A 16,739-nucleotide genomic window follows, 5' to 3' on the forward strand; every position below is an offset into this window, starting at 1 on the left:
TTGCAGTAGCAGTGAACTACAGTCTCCCTTCTCTTCAGTTCCTCAGCTAAGGATAGATAGATGGCTGGTCACAATGACCTTGCATTTACATAGCAACTTTCATCTAAATAGATTCCAAAGCACCTCACAATCTTCTGATTCTGTAATTTGTTTACAAACAGAAATGGCTTTATCCATCACTGAAATGCTCCCTGCTCTGAGTTGGAACACTGTAGATGTGCAGTGTTGTTGTGGTGTTTAGGTCAGGAAGTGAAGAGGAATATCTAGCTGAAACTGCAAGGAGAATGTAAGAAAGCAGAATGTAATTAACCAAACTGGAACTCTGTTAGGACACTAGCGCTATCTGCCTTATCTTTCCATAAGTGCTACAGGAGATCTGTAATAAGGGTCAGCAATGTCTGTGGGTAAGAGTCAATTATGATTGCCCCCAAAAAGTTTCATACAGGAAGCCCTCAGTGGTTTATCTCTGTCAGTCACTTACTACTAATAATTTGCTCTTATAGGGCTCAGTGCTGGGATGTATTGAGCATTTTCCAACACCCTTGAAATCAGTAGGAGTAGAGGGTGGTATGATCGGGTGCATATAGCACCTTTCACGTTTGTCATTTGTGTTACTCAGAATCTGTTGGGGGGTGGGAGTGGGTTCCAGAACAGTGCCCTGGTTACTGTAAGCTGCTGAGTTGTAGTTAACACTCAGAATGTCTGTTGCCAGTGAGGAATACTGTTTGCTTAGTGTTGTCGACTGTTATTATTTATTATGTGTAGCTTCTAAGCACCCCAACCATGGACCAGGATCCCATTGTGCTAGGTGCTGTACAAACACAAAACAAAAAAACAGTCCCAGCCCCAAAGAGCTTGCAATCAAAGTATAAGCGAGAGACAACAGATGGATACAGACAGACAAGAGTACAAGTAAACAATGAGACAATACTGTCAGCATGATAGGCAGTCGTCTCTGCAACCAGCAGCCTAGCCATTGTCAAGTTTTTTTTGCAAGCATCACAGAAAAGAAGAGCTGTACAGAGGGATTTGAAGGAGGACAATGAGGTAGCTTTGCAGGTGTTTCTGCGGAGCACCTCGCAAGTGTAAGGGGCAGTATGGGAAAAAGCACAAAGGTGCTTGTTTGAAAATGTAACGAGTGGGTGATAGAGCAGTTGATAGTCATGCAGAAGAGGAGTTGCAGATCACAGCCTTCTTCATATACCCTTTATTAGTGTGGATTTGAAGTACCCCGAAGAGGCAGGTCTGTGAGGAACTGTCACTCGTACTGTAGACTGCACTAGGGGGAAGCTCACCCACTCTGTATAGGACGCCCAGCTGCAGTGGAACCACAAGAACTGGCTAGGATATGGAATGTGATTTAAAACCAATCTACACAGGTTCCATGGAAACTGAAGCTGGCTTCCTAGACAACTGCATGTGACCTGACTATATGCTTGCATCATTTAAAGGCATGATGGGATTGTTCCCAGTGGAAGAATTGGGACAGAGTACATATGGGCTGAGTTTCCCTAGTGGGGCTTGCATACCACATCACATATTGTGCCATTGTAATAACACAAGAAATGCATACTACTGCTGTCGGAGAATCTCTCCAGTCTTTTCTGCTTAGGTTACATTGTCAGTGGCTTAGAAGGGCCAAAATACGTTCCAAGCTGAGCCAGCTACCCTTCTGTATCAGAAAGAAGCAGGTGATCTCTGTTTTTCCATCCTTCACCTCTGCTGTAGCTGACAGCAGCAAGCACGAGCAGCTGCAATACCCGGTTTCACTCTGTAGCATCAGTCTCATTATCTCTGAAACCATCAATTAAACAAAGACATTTAAAAAACTGGATATGAAATGAGTGACTCAATAAACACGCTGTCGATGAATAATTTAGGGTGTTTCTCACTGCTCAGCTCAGCATATGCTCGCATTCTCCTTTCTACTGCAAGGCAACCTGAGCAGAATTTTTAGCAGTTTCATTTACTTATAGTCTGAGAAAATGCACAGTAACTAAACACTGGATTGTTTTTTAAAAACTGAAATGGTTGAGTGCAGAGAACAGCATTGTGATAGGGAGCAAGGGAGGGAAAGCCCACACGAAGCCCCTCTGTGCAGACTCTGGATGGAATGGTTTTGGGAGACACCCAGATGGAATTGAGGGGCTCTCTTTGCTGGGGAGGGGACTGGGCAGACACCCGATCTGAAATCTGCTCAGGAATTAAAGCAACATTAACTCAGAGAGCAAGGACGGTTGAGGAACTGGGCAGGGATTTAGGAGATCTAGGCTCATTTTCCAGTTTTGTCACACATCCTTGTGTAACCTTGGGCAAGTTACTTAATCTCCCTGTGCCTCAGTTCTCGCTCTGAAAATGGAGATGATGCTCTTTTCTCCCACTCTTTGTCTTTACAGGTAGATAAATAAACACAAAGGGTGAAATCCTGGTTCCATTGAAGTAAATGGCAAAACTACCACTGACTTCACTGGGGCCAGATTTCACCGATAGAGTTTAAGTGACTTGCTTAAAGTCATCTTTGTATGAAATGTTGTAGCCATGTTGATCCTAGGATATTAGAGAGACAAGGTGGGTGAGATAATATCTTTTATTGGACCAACTTTGTTGGTCAGAGAGACAAGCTTTTGAGCTGACACAGAGCTCTTTGTCAGATCCAAGGACCCAGACCTGAAGAAGAGCTCTTTGTCAGCTCAAAAGCTTCTTTCTCTCACCAACAGAAGATATTACCTCACCCATCTTGTCTTGCTTACAGTCATACATTGAGTCAAAACAGATCTGGGAATGGAACTCAAATAAAGCCACTAATCTATTTTTTGAAGACTGCGAGTACACAAAGCTTGGCTACCTCTTATTTTTCTTACACCCTCATATTAATTGCTCTTTGCTGCACACTCCCCTTCCACCTGTCAATGTGTAATTTACACACGTTTTGCAGACCTACTGAATTGCAAATCATTGAGTTATTTTACCATTTACATCCATTTTCTGACCAATTTACACCTCATACGTAACTTTTCATTTACATCACCACTGAATCTAGCCCAGAAACTGGCATAAGAATTACACCTGTTTACTCCAGATCTGAATTTGGCCATTGTTTATGGCAGATGCATTCCTAAATAATACAATGGACTAACTTTCTGTGAGAAGTCATTTAGGCACCAGCATTGTGCTCAAGTGTAGACCAGAAAAGTCCAGGACAAGTAGAAATGCTGTATGGGCTAGTAAGTGTGTCAAGTTTCCTGCCCATAGAATAGGAAGTCTGTGGGCGGATTGAGTGATATCAAGCCTGCAGCACCATTAGGCTGCCAGTCAGAGGGAAGGTTGGCTAGAGGAAATCAGTGGGAGTGAAGCAAAGAGAATTGAACTGCCTAAGGGAAGAGGAAAGAGAAGAGGCTGAGCTGAAGAGAATAGGCTGTGTAGCAATTTTTCAGAGACTTGCAAGCTTAGGCAGCAGCTGCTGAGGTTACAATACAGAGCATGGTTTGATTTTAAGTGGGCGAATATAGCTCGCAAAAGGGACGTGGCTTCAATCCGAGTTCAAACGCTGTCTTTTTTTTTTTTACTAGCAAGGCAAGCAGTAGTTGAATTTGTCAACCAAGTCAGAGCAGACTTTGTAGTAAAATAAACTACAGTTTGATTACTTGCTGCTACTGCTGCCAAACACGATCTGATACATTTTTTACAGCCTTGCAATTGCATACTTGGCTGCTGCTCCCTGGGCCAAGCAATTTCATTTGCAAATCAATCCTTGACTCTCACACTGCTTTAAACACACAACTATATGTGCACAGAGTTGGTTGATTTAAAAAAAATGAAAAATGTCTGGAACATGTCAAACCACCTTGGCTGGGTGTTTTGGGGCTTAACAAAAATTAGCCTGACTCAGTGGAGAGCAATACTGAGGGCCTAAAGCCAAGTAAATTTAATACGCAGGGGACAAGAGGTTATGCTAAAGAATATAAGGAACTTAGATATAAACTCTCATTCCAGAATTTCTGATAATCTACATATCAGTTGGCTACATGTCAAAACAATTAAAAGTTTTTAGTGCAATTTTCAGAAAGCACAGGAAGTTTTCTGGTAAGACTTGGAAGTGGGTATTGGACCTTTAGTATTGATTCCCTACATGTATTTGACCTCTCTGCTGCTCATTTGGAGTGCATGTGAACAGAAAATGCGTCACTTTGTCAACAAGAAGCTCCTATTACTAATTACTTCATAAAATAGAGGAAGAGAACCAAGTGTTTAACATGGAGCCTGATTTCAGTTTTTCGGATTTTTGAAATACTCTTCAACTGGTAGGCCAAAGCTGAAGCATCTTGGAGCAACTACGCTAACACCCAAACAAATGAAAGACTTTATAAAGACAACAAATTCGTCTCCTTGGGAAGTATCTCAGGAATACAAACAGAAACCTTATCGCTTATAGTTGCTGATGGCTAAATTGACGTCAGATCTGTGCAGATTGGGAAACCTTAGGCTCTGCTTACGTAGACTTAGATGATATAACCCCGTGGAATAAAAACCAGTTTAGGCATTATAGTGATCACAATAGATGAGCATATCTCAAAACTGGTTGACCTGAATTTAGAAGAAGCACAGGTGGATATGGGCTGCTCAAATGGCATGCAGGCCAAATTCAGACAAACTACTCCTCATGATGTTGTGCACTGCATCAGTCGTAACCATTAACTTGGTATTCTGCAACTTGGAAAGGATTATCTTTATCTTAAAATGTGACCTTATTTTCAAAGACATTTCAAGTTGATCTATTTAAGTCCCAGAAGATGACAGGAACTTCAAGCTCTTTCATAGATCATGAGGCCAAAAGAGACCACTGTGGTCATCTAGTCTGACCTGAAGTATAATGCACGAATTAATTCTATCCCTTGCTGAGACTTTTGAGGCAACAAGGAGTGCTGTCTAGAGCAATGAAGACTATGGTCAAAAATTATCATTTGGAAACTAAGTCAGGATGTTGCCACTTGAGGTAGGGCCATTCTTAAAGAGATCAAGACAGGCATATTTGTGGGCATGGTGTTTTTCATGATGGACTTAATCACCATTGATATTGAAGTCACTTGTTTTTCAAGGAGATGATCTCCTGGGTTTTTAAACTTTACAAAAGCTAGAAAGTCTATTCTGGAGCTCATGGCAGTGAAAGGCAGTCATGGGTCATTGTGTCTGGCAAATTTGAAGGGGCAAACATTTCCATATCATTGGGGCAAAGCAGCGAAAAAATAGATCTATAAGTAGGCTTGGAAGGATTAGATTTTTTAATAAATGTTGGTAAATGTTAATTTCAACGTACACATACAAACCAATGACAACTATTTCTATCAATGACCGATAGACATAGTAGGATAAATGCTGCTTGAGAACTTCTTAGCGTTTGATTTCGGGTGTTTATTTTGTATATTTTGCATATGATGTTGGCAATTTGTGTTTTAATGGTTATAAAGCTTTAATGTTTTGAATCTTGATGTTAAATAATTGTCTGACCACCCCCCCAATTTCTTATAACTGTGAAAATTTAAAACAATCAAAATAGAAAAAATGCTTAAATAAACACTTATATCTGTCAAACCTTTTAAAAAAATTCAAATTGAATTCTGCACATCTTATCTGTAAACTTGAAATTGACATTGAACAAATTGGTGCTCGATTCACCAGGGTATTGGAACCACCATTCACCTGGAGTGAAACCACATGATGGCCTGATTATTGTAAAAAAGGACCCTTTACGGATAGACCACTTTATACAGATCTTGAATGAGAAGGAAAATATAAGTGCCTGATGTCAGTGGCTGCCTCTAGAATTACACTTAACTACCATCTCATGTCCCCAACAAATAACAGTACACATGCATGTTTAACAATCCTTTTAACCACCTGCCTTTCTGGCTACATTGGGCTAGCTCATCTATACTGAATGCTTAATCTACTTGGAATCTGCATTTATGGCTGAAACACGTTGTCTGACACTTGTTACAATTCTGAATTTAAAAAAAAATACTTCCTCCATTCTTAACTAAAAAGCCATTTAACCTGAAGTGTTGAAGCAAAAGTAACCAGCCATCTCATCATAAAGATGTTTATTGTTTTCAGTCTGTTTTTGACAATTATCACTACTAAAGGCAAGAGGAAAAATGCAAAATCTGCCTTCCGTAATGTCCCGTCTCATCTAGGAGAAATGAGTCCATAGAATTTGCAAATTATTCCACATGGGCAAGGTTACTCCTGCACAGTGAAAAGACATATATGTATATAATGGAGAGAATATGAAAATAGGCATTTATAGCGTGTAAAATATAAACTCTGAGAACTGGAATAAATAGAGTGCTTTTTGGTTTTCTTCATTAGAAATAGAAGAGGACCATATACTTGAGTGTCTCTCTTGGTACTAAAGAGGCAATAGAAATGTATTAATAAACATAGGAAGCAATAAGCATATACCTTAAGATCTGCACCAAGGACTGTGGCTATGTCTACGCTACAGCTTATGTTGGCATAACCTATGTTGTACAGGGGTGTGAATAATCCACCCCCCTGAGCAATGTAATTTACACCGACATAAGCGCCGGTGTGGACAGCGCTATGTTGGTGGGAGAGCTTCTCCCACCAACATAGTTACTGCCCCTTGCAGGAACTGGAGTAACGAAGCTGACGGGAGAACTCTCTAGCGTTGGCTTAGAAGGTCTGCACTAGTAGCGCTACAGCTGTATCGGTGCAGCCCTGCTGCTGTAAGCTCTGTAGTGTAGCTGTAGCTTGCGTTCTACAGGCAATGCCCCGTCTGAAATGACCACTGAGGAAGTATCCTCAAGATTTCCAATACTTTTTTTTAATGTTTAACTAAAGATCAACTGTTTTTGTGTTGGTTCTTTATACTGTGCCTAGTATACTGATCCCAGAGGTGGGTTTTTCGGTGTTACTGCAATAGAATAAAGAACTAATAATTAAAAGGGAACCGATTTTTTGTTGGTCCCTTATTTGGCTACTTAGTGCAAATTGTCTTATCTCTGGTCACATATATTAACTGAAGGCAATAGGAATCTATTTAGATTGCTCAAGAAGTATTATTATTATTTTATTTATTTTACACTAAACATACAAGGTGACACAACACTTGACTCAGTGAACTATGATCTAATGCAGGCACAGGAAAATTAGACTTAGTACAATAGGTGCCATGAGTTTGTGAGAGAGATGAGATGAGAGATGTGTTGCAAGCAACCACTGTGGAAAGCTTCCTGGAGGAAGTTTGGAGAAGGATTGGGAGGTCTCAGGGTGCTAAAGAAAAAACAGACTTCCAAGCATAAGAGGCAGTATGGGAGAAGGACGGATGACTTGGGAAGTGGAGTAGGAAGAAAAGAGAGCTGAGATGTAGGCTACAGCAAGACTCTGTAGGGATGTAAAAGTGAGGACAAGGAGATTGAATTTTATGAGAAAAGTGAGGGGAAAGTGCTGAAGGAATTCAGAGAAAGAAGGGACGTGTTGGAAAAGTGGGAGAGGAAAATGATTTTAGAAGCAGCATTTTAGATAAGCTGGAGGGGAAAAGGTGTGAACATGAAACTTTGACTTTCAAGTCTGCCTCTGAGCTAATTCTTGCTGAAGTGGTAGCTAACATTTTATGGCTACAGAAATATTTGTAATGTCTTTTTAAACTTTACTTGAAAAGACAGAAAGCCTGGGGCTCTCTTCAAGCTTCTAGCAGCCAAATTGTTATCGCTCTCTGCCAACTGGGAGCAGCAGTCATTTCAAGCCAGGCTTCACTTAAGTCCAAAGCAGATGCAGTAAACTCGCATGTGATTTTTTGTTCCCTCATCAGTCTCAGGTTATTGGCGATCCCAATACATGATCTGGTATAGGAGGTTTTTATTTCTTAAGAGAATCTCTTGGACTTTACTCATAGGTGTAGTTTGACTTCTTTATTTGGGGGGGCAGCTCCAGTCAGGCTAATGGGGCCGTGTGGGGGGAGAGGGGCAAATTCTGCACCTGCCCATGGCTTGCAGTTTGCGGGGGGGGAGGGCAATGTCCCCTCCCACCTCCCAACTACTCCCATGATTTTACTAGGAAGCAAAACCTTGTAAATGCCATTGAGATTAAGAGTGTCTTCATCATGTGTTCTCCTGTGTCCACAACTAAAGAGTAAAGCAGTAACTACAAAGTAAACAATAACCTAACACTGGCATACACACAGTAACAATGGGGAAATGAAGCTTCTCATCAGAAAGTGGTTTGGGCCAGATTCAATCCAGCCATAATACGGCTTAATTGCTTTTCAGATGGGTACATGTTAACTAAATTACCATTCATATTACAGAAGTATGTGCAGGCCTCAGTCAGGCTGGGGTTTGTTGTGCTGAATGCCATCCCTGCCTCAATCTTAGTTTAAGACAAGACATAACAGGTGGATGAAACTGGAGTGTGAAAAGCCAGGGTAAGAGTAGCATGAGCCCGTTTTTTCAGAGACTAGCTATGTGCACAGTTGATTGGTATGTGTATATTTTGTTGTTAAGACAAATCAGCTGTTCAGTAGCAATAGTCTCAGCTCATCACCTACCTGACCCCTCTCAGCTGGTGGTGGTCTGTAGTCATCAAGGTGGAGGACAGGGCAATGGCATTATGGTGGCTTTTTCAGGGAAGATATTCCATGCCTAAGGGATGGAATGGAAGGAAGCTCAAAGGTGTTCGTGGGAGAGGCAGACAAGTGGGTGGTCAATCCTGCATTGTTGGCAGAGCAAAGGGGACAAATGACAACACAATAAGATAATAGAGCAGGTAGGTATAGCTGGGCTACATTGTGAGAGGCCTTGAAGGTAAGGGCAAGAAACTTTTATTTGGCATGTTTGAGACAGGACTCGTATGAGGTTGGAGGGATTGACATGGTCACAACAATGGGACAGATAGATGATCTCAGCAGCAATGCTTTGAATGGACTAGAGTGGGGCAAGGTTGCAGGAGTCATGATGTGAGATGAGCGCCTGAATGAGCAATTTGGGGGTGTGGACAGAGAGGAAAGGTGGATCTTTGAAATGTTACGAAGGAAGAAAGGGCAAGATTTAGATATAGCCTAAATATGTTGATGCCTGGGGTTATGGGGCTGAATGATTAGGAGGAAAATAGATGGTGGTGTCCACAGTGACAGAGAAAAGAGGAAGGGGCTTGAGGGTGGATCAGGAGCTCAGTTTTGACAATGTCAAATTTAAAGTGAAAATCTGCTTCCTTCAGGTTGGAGGATAGCTAGTGTAGCACTCTGCATGTGCGACGTGTGTGTGATCGTGTTTCATCTCTAGTGACTCGTCCATGTACTGGATAAGAGCCTGCTACATATGCACAGCTAATTCCATTAGTTCAAGTGTTAGGTGCTTATGCATATATTGTGGAAGGTCCTGAGTTCTACCCCTGCTGACAATCCCTGGTGGTTTCATAGTGATAGACTCAAACAGCTCAGTCTATTTAGCTTAACAAACAGAAGGTTAAGGGGTGATTTGATTATAATCTAGAAATTTGTCTAGCTTCAACTTCCAACCACTGGGTCATGTTATACCTTTCTCTGCTAGACTGAAGAGTACATTATTAAATATCTGTTCCCTACCTAGGTCGTGTTATACCTTTCTCTGCTAGACTGAAGAGTACATTATTAAATATCTGTTCCCTAGGTAGAGATATTTAATAATGTACTCTTCAGTCTAGCAGAGAAAGTTATAATATGACCCAGTGGTTGGAAGTTGAAACTAGGCAAATTCAGATTGGGAATAAGGAATATTTTTTTAACAGTGAGAGTAATTCACCACTGGGTCATGGTGGGTTCTCAGTCACAATTTTTGAATCAAGATTGGATGGTTTTTCTAAAAGAAATGATTTAGGAATTATTTTTGGAATGTTCTGTAACTTGTGTTATACAGGAGGTCAGATTAGATGGTCCTTTCTGGTCTTGGAATCTATGAATTACAGTAGATTCATGTCAGACTATTTTCACCCTTTGGTTCCTATCCTGGTCATGGCTTTTCAGCCACACAATGCATACATGAAGTCCAAGTTGGAACTTACCTCTTAATTTTCATTTTTGGTATACTATACATATATTAATCAACATACAATTAATTCTTTACTTGATATTTGTTTGTATGGTCTACGATGTAACACAGCTGTAAGGTTCACACAGTGTTAATATTTATATATTCAATAGGAAATAGCCCGTCACCTCCGACCTGGAACCCTGCGTGCCATCTTTGGTAAAAACAAGATTCAGAATGCTGTCCACTGTACAGATCTACCAGAGGATGGACTTTTGGAGGTAAGGTTCAGCAAATCCACACACCCTTTTTATAGCCAGGTTTTTTAAAATTAGAAAATAAACCTAGCAATTTCTGGAGCCAGGGCCGGCTCTAGGCACTAGCGTTCCAAGCATGTGCTTGGGGTGGCTCTTTTCAAGGGGCGGCATTCTGGGTTTTTTTTGTTTTTTGTTTGTTTTTGCTTCAGTGGCGGAACTGCGGCTTTGTTGTTGTTGTTTGTTGCTTGGAGCTGCAAAAAACCTGGAGCCGGCCCTATCTGGAGCTATTTAAAATGTGTTGTGTTTGGAGTAACAGTACTGAAATCTAGTGATAAGTTAAAAATAAAACAGCTGGTGACTTTATTGAGAGAAATTAATTCAACTACACGAGCAAGCCGGAGGCAGAATTCTAGTTCATGATGTTGCTTGAGAACTCCACCCATACAACTTTCTCAGAGTGTTGCTGAACAAAGTAGTGAACCTATGTCAGAAGCATTATATCATCAGAATCCTCTCATTGGCTGGACCTATCCTGAAGGCACGTTTAGCAATGTGACAAGTGTATAAGGTTGCAAAAACTCCTCTTGGTGATCAGCTTTGTTTTAGACATCCATGGGTAATTATGTGTATCAATAGGTCTATTCTGTGCTTTATGTTAATTCTGTAATTAGTGTCTGGTTTTGGCTTTTAACATTTTCATTAAAATTCAATAAAAATTAAGACGCTAGAATTAAAGAAAGCTCACTTCAGACAAAATACAACTGACAACGTATGAAACCAAAGCAAACACTATGAAACAGCAAACTATACAACCATGCATAGCAGGAGAATTAAAGCTTTTTCTGTTTATGTACATGTGAATTTTGTGCTGGATTTATTTATTTGGTGAATTTTGTTTTATACAGCAAGTAGCAAAGTACTTATCCAGTAGGGCTTACACTTGGCCAGCTGACACAATTTTAAACACAATTTGTTCTTGTCTGCACAGATTACAAAGTCATGCTTTAACATGATATCATGTTGATTAACATGACTCAAGGTCATATTCTAACATTACCTCATTTTTTTAGTGAAGGCTAGTTCCAGGGGTGAGAAGACAGTTTAGTCTCCATGATTCATTTAATCAATCGTCGTGGTGTTTTTTGTGATTTCAACACCTATCCACTGGGAGTTGATTAAGGCATTGTTCTAGCCAGGTCTATACTACGGAGTTTTGTCAGCATCGCTCTGTTGGTCGGGGGAGGTGAAAAAACCACACACCCCAGCCAGCATAGCTATGCTGGCAAAACCCCTGGTGTAGGCACAGCCATACCGGAAGAATGCTTCTCTCAGCATAGCGAGTGTCATTCAGGGAGGTGGTGGTGTTATGCTAATGGAAAAATGCCTTCTGTTGGCATAAAAGCTGCATCTACATGAGGAGGTTTTGCTGGTATAGCTGTACTGGCAAAGCATGTGTAGTGTAGGCAAGGCCTAGAAAGTTGTTCTCCTTTAACTCATCCAGTATAGTTAAAGTGGTGTGTACATGTACACATACCAGTTATGCTGGCATAAAAGTGCTTTTACTCTTCCTATGTATATACTATAGCTTTTTCTTGGTATATCTGTAAAAAAATAAATAAAATATAAAAAAATATCAAGCCTGTAACTGACTGTTATACTGGTATAACTTTCAAGTGTATACCAGCCCTAAGACAGCAAACTAATTTGTCATAAAGCACCAGTCAGTCATCAAATGGTAGCTATTGATCACTGCTTATGTGGGCTGGATTGGAACCAGTAACTCGAAATGAAAGTCTCCATGACAATACTAATGCTCTGGACCACCCAGCCATACATCAGTGAAAATTTTAACAAGCAGAGAGTGAGTAGGGTATCATTCTCCACCCCCCCTCCCCCAAGATTGGGGAGAGGCCAAAGCCTTAAATGCTCAGCAGAGAAAGGGTTTAACCCCTAAAGATAAACCACCCAGTGTTGACAGGCATTTCAGTATATCTAGCAGACTTCCATGTATATTGTTAAACAATATGGCCCAGATTCACCAATGCACCCTGGCTGCTTTTCATGAAAGAAGTGGCACAAAGAAGCTGGAGTGTATACTAGTGAATCTGGCTCTGCTTCTCCCCAATGAATTTTAAGGCTGAAGTTCTATCTCAATGTTCTAATTGCATGAACTCAAACACCACTGTCATGGTGCATGATGTCCTCTGAATCGCAGTGCATTTACAGACTTATGCATATTATTTTATAGCGTGTGCTTTGCAGTCCATAAACATTCCTCTTTTTCTAAATTACTTTTTTATCATTGGTGCATTTGGCCCCACAACATGACTTTGCAGCTGTCAATTGTTTCTCCTATGACAATTTGAGTTAAAGCAACAATAACGAAGACCATCAATCAATGTGCATTTTTAATGTAATGAAACAGTGAATACGGCATTCGGATTCCTTGGCAAACGGACATTGTTTTATAAATTACTAGAGCTTTTTGGTTCCTAGAATGCATACATTTCTAACTCTTCTTTTTAATCTCCATTTTGTAATTAACTGAAAACCCAGCTAAGCAGAAATAAAAAAGAACCTCTGAAGGGTTTTATGGTCCTGGTACATACAACCACTTCGCTTGTCATACCTGATGAAATAGTAGTGATGTAATACGCATTCGCTTGATCCTAGGGAAGGACTGCACTGAAAAGCTTATTGAGGATGAGACGGAGAGGGCTAGTACAAATTTCCTCATAGCAAATCCCCCAAGTCTCTGTCTTTGAATAGCCCAGACTAGACCTTTATTGCTGGAATAATAATATTAATGTACCACCTTTCATCTCAAAATGCTTTAAATCTCTCTATATACTGTACAGCTGCATTGAAGTGCAGCCATTGCTGGAGTGGAGTGTAGCAACCAAATGACACACAACACAAGCCGGGGGAAATTTTGGTCAAGACTCTGAGGCAAACCACGGATCTTATGAAAAGTGCAATGGTGATGGGTTTTTTGTGTGTGGATAATTTAGCATTTTAATAATACATAACATCAAATATTTTGGGCCTCAGACTAGGTGAACTTCAGAGAGAGTGAATTCACTCTCCAGTAGGAAGACAGATTTGTGGGTCCCATTCATGGTTCCCCATCACTATATAGTGGAGCTGGCAGGATCTAGTCAGTTTCATACGTTTCGATGGGAAATTTACTTACGCTGCCACTATTATGATGCTGCAGACGTTGCTACCATGAAACCGTGGTGTGCTGTTGCTGGCTACTTGATTAGTTGAGAGAGAGACTGGACTAAATTCATCACTGGTATAACTCCATTGACTTTTATGGAGTTATGCCAGAGATAAATTTGGCCTATTGTGTTCTCATGCCAATCTGAGAACAATCCCTTATAATGCCCAAATGGAGGAGAAACTTGACCTTAGCAGTCACTTTTCTACCTGAATAAAAGCCAGACCTTTTGGTGGAGAATTATTTCTGCACTGCATCATCTCCCTGGGATACTTGTTTAGAAAATGAGCTCCCCAAATGCATGCCCTTCAACTCTGGCCACCAACAAGGCCCTGGCTTCTATAACCTGACAGTATGCAAATCCCTGCACTCCATCCAGCTGAGAGAGGTGTGCTGGAGTGATCTGGGTACAGACACAGGAACTCCCGAGTTTCACCTCCAGCTGTGACCTGTGTGTGTGTGTGTGTGTAGCCTGGTCCACACTAACCCCCCACTTCGAACTAAGGTACGCAAATTCAGCTACGTTAATAACGTAGCTGAATTCGAAGTACCTTAGTTCGAACTTACCGCTGGTCCAGACACGGCAGGCAGGCTCCCCTGTCGATGCCGCGTACTCCTCTCGCCGAGCTGGAGTACCGGCGTTGAAGGCGAGCACTTCCGGGATCGATTTATCGCGTCTAGACAAGACGCGATAAATCGATCCCAGAAGATCGATTGCTTACCGCCGGACCCGGAGGTAAGTGTAGACCTACCCTCTCTCTCTCTGTCTCTCTCTCTCTACCCCTGTCGGCTGAGTCACTTCCAGAAATTTTGTATCAAAATGTGAAAATCTTGTAGCAAAGTTTTCTGCTACATTTTTGGCAAAAAGTGAAATGTTAAGTGCAACCAAGACTTTGCAAAACAAACCACAAAATTAATGTTAAAAATAATGGTGGGAAAACTTACGAGCTTTTATTTTATTTTTTTGCCCTGCGTTGTATAACTGCATTTTGTCCTGTGCTGAATAGGTCATGGACTTCTTTCACCTCCTGGGTCCTGCCAGATTTTGCTGTTGGAACGTAGGCTGCAAGCCCAGAGGCAGGTTGTCTGCCTGGAATGAGTTACCTGTAGCCCTTGGTCTGTCCGAGGGGTGGTCTGGAGCCAGCTATTGCTGTCCCAAAAGAAGGCAGGGCCAAACTGAGAGCATATGTGCTCATTCATCTCATAGCCCAGGCAGACTCTAACCTAGGGCTCCTTGGCAATCGTATTTGTTACATCTCACTTGCCCTTCCCTGACGAATCCCACTTCTAGTATAAATATCCTGTGTGCACAAGGGACTCGGAGAGTGGCCTTCTGCTCTGGGGAGAGTAAATTTGTCCCAGTATGTTTGTAAAAGGAAAACTTTAATCCTATGTGTTATTGACCAAAGCAGGAGGAAGAGGATTACTCATTGGTTGTATTACCCTCGTACCTAGAGGTCCCAATCAAGATTAGGGCCCCAGTGTGCTAGGCATTGTACAGGTACATAGTGAGAGACAATCCATGCCCCAAAAACCTTACATTCTAAATAGACCAGATGGTCAGAGGGAGTATTGTTGTTCCCATTTTGCAGATGGGAAACTGACAATGGCAATCCCCAAATCCTGATACAGACTTGTGACATTTGCCCTTGTTATAGCCAAACTGAGACAGAGAAGGGGCATGTGGTTACCCTGTCCCCTTGTCCTTAGGCGTATGTGTTCAGTATTTGCTGAGTGGAAGAAGGAAGAGACTGCTTTAGGCTGTGAGAGAGAGGAAGAACTTTTCCGCCTTGTGACAGACTCTTCAATTGATATTTGAGTGCTCTTTAGTAGCAGGCTACCTCTGATTTCCATAGAATTAATGTAGGTATTCCTGTTTCTACGTGTTGGTTATTTTAAGATCTCTCTCTCCGGCCTCTGCAAAATTACGATAACCTCTGGTTAAAGATCGACCTGAACTGGATTTGGAGAGTGTTATTTGAGGCAGCTGCTGTTCAGCTTGCCCAGAGATAGAACAAAGTACTTCAACCTCTTAAAAGAGAGAGACAGTAGTAGGTAACTGAGGGCTGTCAGATCTCAGGTCATTGAAGTTGATAGCAAATCTCTCACTGACCTGGATGGTGCAGGATCCTGACTTAGTCTAAGGCCGCTGGGGTGGAGCAGACTATGGCCTTCCTCCCACAAATAGCACCCCAGAGTTACTGGTGAGGACCATTGTAGACACTAGAAAAGCCGAGAGACCAACTAGATCCCAGGTGTTGCAACAAACATTATTATAAAATAACTTTTAGTCAACTTTAATTCCACACACCAACTTTTCAGAGTACTGCCTGGTAGTACTCTGTCTGTGAGGCTGAAAAATGAGGAAGCAGCTTTAAAAAAAAAAAAAAAAAAAAAAAAAAAAAGGTAGTTCATTGTCACTGGCTCCCTGTAGTTTGACCCTGACCTCTTGGCTTTGTTCTGCAAACTACTCCACATTTTAGCCAGTCACTAAGCACGTCAGAGTTAATGATTAACTCTGGTGACTGAGTCAGGAGGGTGGAGTTGCAATTTAGCCTGAAACATTGGCCGTAATGAGAGTCAGCACATTTTCATTCATAAAATTATAACTTTTGTTTTTATTTATATAATTTGGGTGATAGGGGGTGCAGTTAAATCTATCTAAAGTGCTCTTCACTTTGCTGGATCAGGACCTTAATTATTCCTCTGTATATGTGTTTATATCCTTGCACGTTTGCATCAGTATATATTTACTGGTGATAACATACAGCAAGGAGTGGCTCAAAAGATTGACCTAAAAAAAAAAAAAAAACTAGACTCAATTTTGCTGTCCATTACCTGTTTGAAGTCAAGGGGTAGCACCAATGTAACTGAGGGACATGGCCCACTTATGTGGTAATGTGCTAACCAGGGAATTTTTTGACAGGTAAAAAAGCTGAAACTAAATCTTGTTTTCCATACAGTAATAATCTAAATTTTTATCTCAGCTTGCTTGGTGAGCTTATGTGATATACAGCTTAGAGGACATTCCCAGACAAAAAAAATAGCTTACTTAAAATTAAGGTTGCTAAACTGTAAAACAGTTACAAAAAAATACATACCAAAACTGTACGACTAATAAAACCTAAGTGTTTAAATGTATGTTAATACTCAATTAAGGTGATGTAGATAAGAATGTAACTTCTATGGTTCATGCAGTCTTAAAGAAATCTAGACATGCCAACAATCAAGCATTCA

The 16,739-nt window shown here is 41.0% G+C and overlaps 1 protein-coding gene across 3 annotated transcripts in view; it reads left to right on the forward strand.

Annotated features, from left to right (window-relative positions):
- NME7 (NME/NM23 family member 7) overlaps positions 1-16,739 on the forward strand; it is a 200,517-nt gene that overhangs the window by 146,024 nt on the left and 37,754 nt on the right. For all 3 annotated transcript variants that reach the window (XM_042852905.2, XM_065587289.1, XM_024099605.3), the window contains one exon: positions 10,196-10,303. In XM_042852905.2, coding sequence (XP_042708839.1) covers positions 10,196-10,303 — 108 coding nt within the window. The remainder of the gene's footprint in view (positions 1-10,195; positions 10,304-16,739) is intronic.

The sequence above is a fragment of the Chrysemys picta genome, chromosome 1, assembly GCF_011386835.1.
Source record: "Chrysemys picta bellii isolate R12L10 chromosome 1, ASM1138683v2, whole genome shotgun sequence".
In the NCBI taxonomy this organism is placed as follows: Eukaryota; Metazoa; Chordata; order Testudines; family Emydidae; genus Chrysemys; species Chrysemys picta.